This window comes from Rhagoletis zephyria, unplaced genomic scaffold, assembly GCF_001687245.7.
Source record: "Rhagoletis zephyria isolate East Lansing unplaced genomic scaffold, Rhagoletis_zephyria_1.1 Rzeph_scaffold_44633, whole genome shotgun sequence".
NCBI lineage: Eukaryota > Metazoa > Arthropoda > Insecta > Diptera > Tephritidae > Rhagoletis > Rhagoletis zephyria.
The window spans coordinates 1-1092 of NW_016201688.1; the positions used below are offsets into that span (position 1 = coordinate 1).

The 1092-nt window shown below is 51.7% G+C and overlaps 1 protein-coding gene across 1 annotated transcript; it reads right to left on the minus strand.

The window, feature by feature from the left end:
• Nucleotides 1–48: 48 nt before the first annotated feature.
• LOC108355335 (cytadherence high molecular weight protein 1-like) lies at nucleotides 49–848 on the minus strand (the record flags this gene model as incomplete). The annotated part of the gene is made up of 1 exon (XM_017606501.1): nucleotides 49–848. A coding segment is annotated over exon 1 (800 nt), but the record flags the coding sequence as incomplete, so codon positions are not given.
• Nucleotides 849–1092: the final 244 nt, after the last annotated feature.

A 1092-nucleotide genomic window follows, 5' to 3' on the forward strand; every position in this document is an offset into this window, starting at 1 on the left:
GAAGAAGTTTGTGAACTGGTTGCCGATGAAGTTGACTGCTGGACAAACTGAGGAAGGGGCTTGTATTGAGGTGCAGGTTGAGGTTGAGGAACTGCTGGCTGCGGTTTTTCCTTCAGTTTGTTGTACTCCACAATTGGCTCTTCTTGAGATGAGCCAGTTGAACCAGTTGAACCTTCCACCTCCTGAGCGTACTCTACACTGCTTTCAACTCGGTTGTTGTCGCTCTTATCAACATTATTATTGTTGGTAGTGGTGGTGAAGCTGACAATTGGAACCTCGATTGGCGTGGGAGCCACCACTACCGCCGGAACTGCCTCCTCAACTTTGGCCTCCACCTCTTCTTCACCGACTGAAGAAGAGCTTGAAGAAGCGACTGAATTACCAGTCTGCTGCTGCTGTTGCTGCTGAAGTGCATCCTCCTGAACGAACTTGGTCTGCACCTTACTTCCGAAGACCACTGGCTCGGCAATGGTTTGCTGGACATTGGTTGAACTGACCGATGGCTGAGGATAAGGGGCCAAAGGTACGACAGGTGCTGGCTGAGCTGGCTGCTGCTGTACAGTCTGCTCAAATGTGGTCACTGAGGGCGCCGGCTGCTGTTGCTGCTGAACTGAAGTGGTAAACTGATTTGAAACCGATTGCTCCACCTGAGAGCTGGTTGATTCCGTTTTCCTCTCCTCCTGAGCAGCAGCTTCATGTTGTTGCTTAGTGACCACACCGGACTTGGGAGTTTGAGGCGTAATGAGGTGAGTCTCCTGCACCAGCGGTCGCACCTGAACGGTNAACCGATTGCTCCACCTGAGAGCTGGTTGATTCAACTTTTTTCTCCTCCTGAGCAACAGCTTCATGTTGTTGCTTAGTGACCACACCTGACTTGGGAGTTTGAGGCGTAATGAGGTGAGTCTCCTGCACCAGCGGTCGCACCTGAACGGTTCGGGTAGTCTGAAAGACCGGAACTACCTGAGCTTCTTGTTGATGGACATTGGTAGTGGAAACAGACTCTACAGGAATTCGGTACACTGGGTTCTGAAGGACGGCTAGGGCCAGTGGTTGAGCTGCCGTCAGTTGCTGCTGTTGCTTCTGCTGCTGATA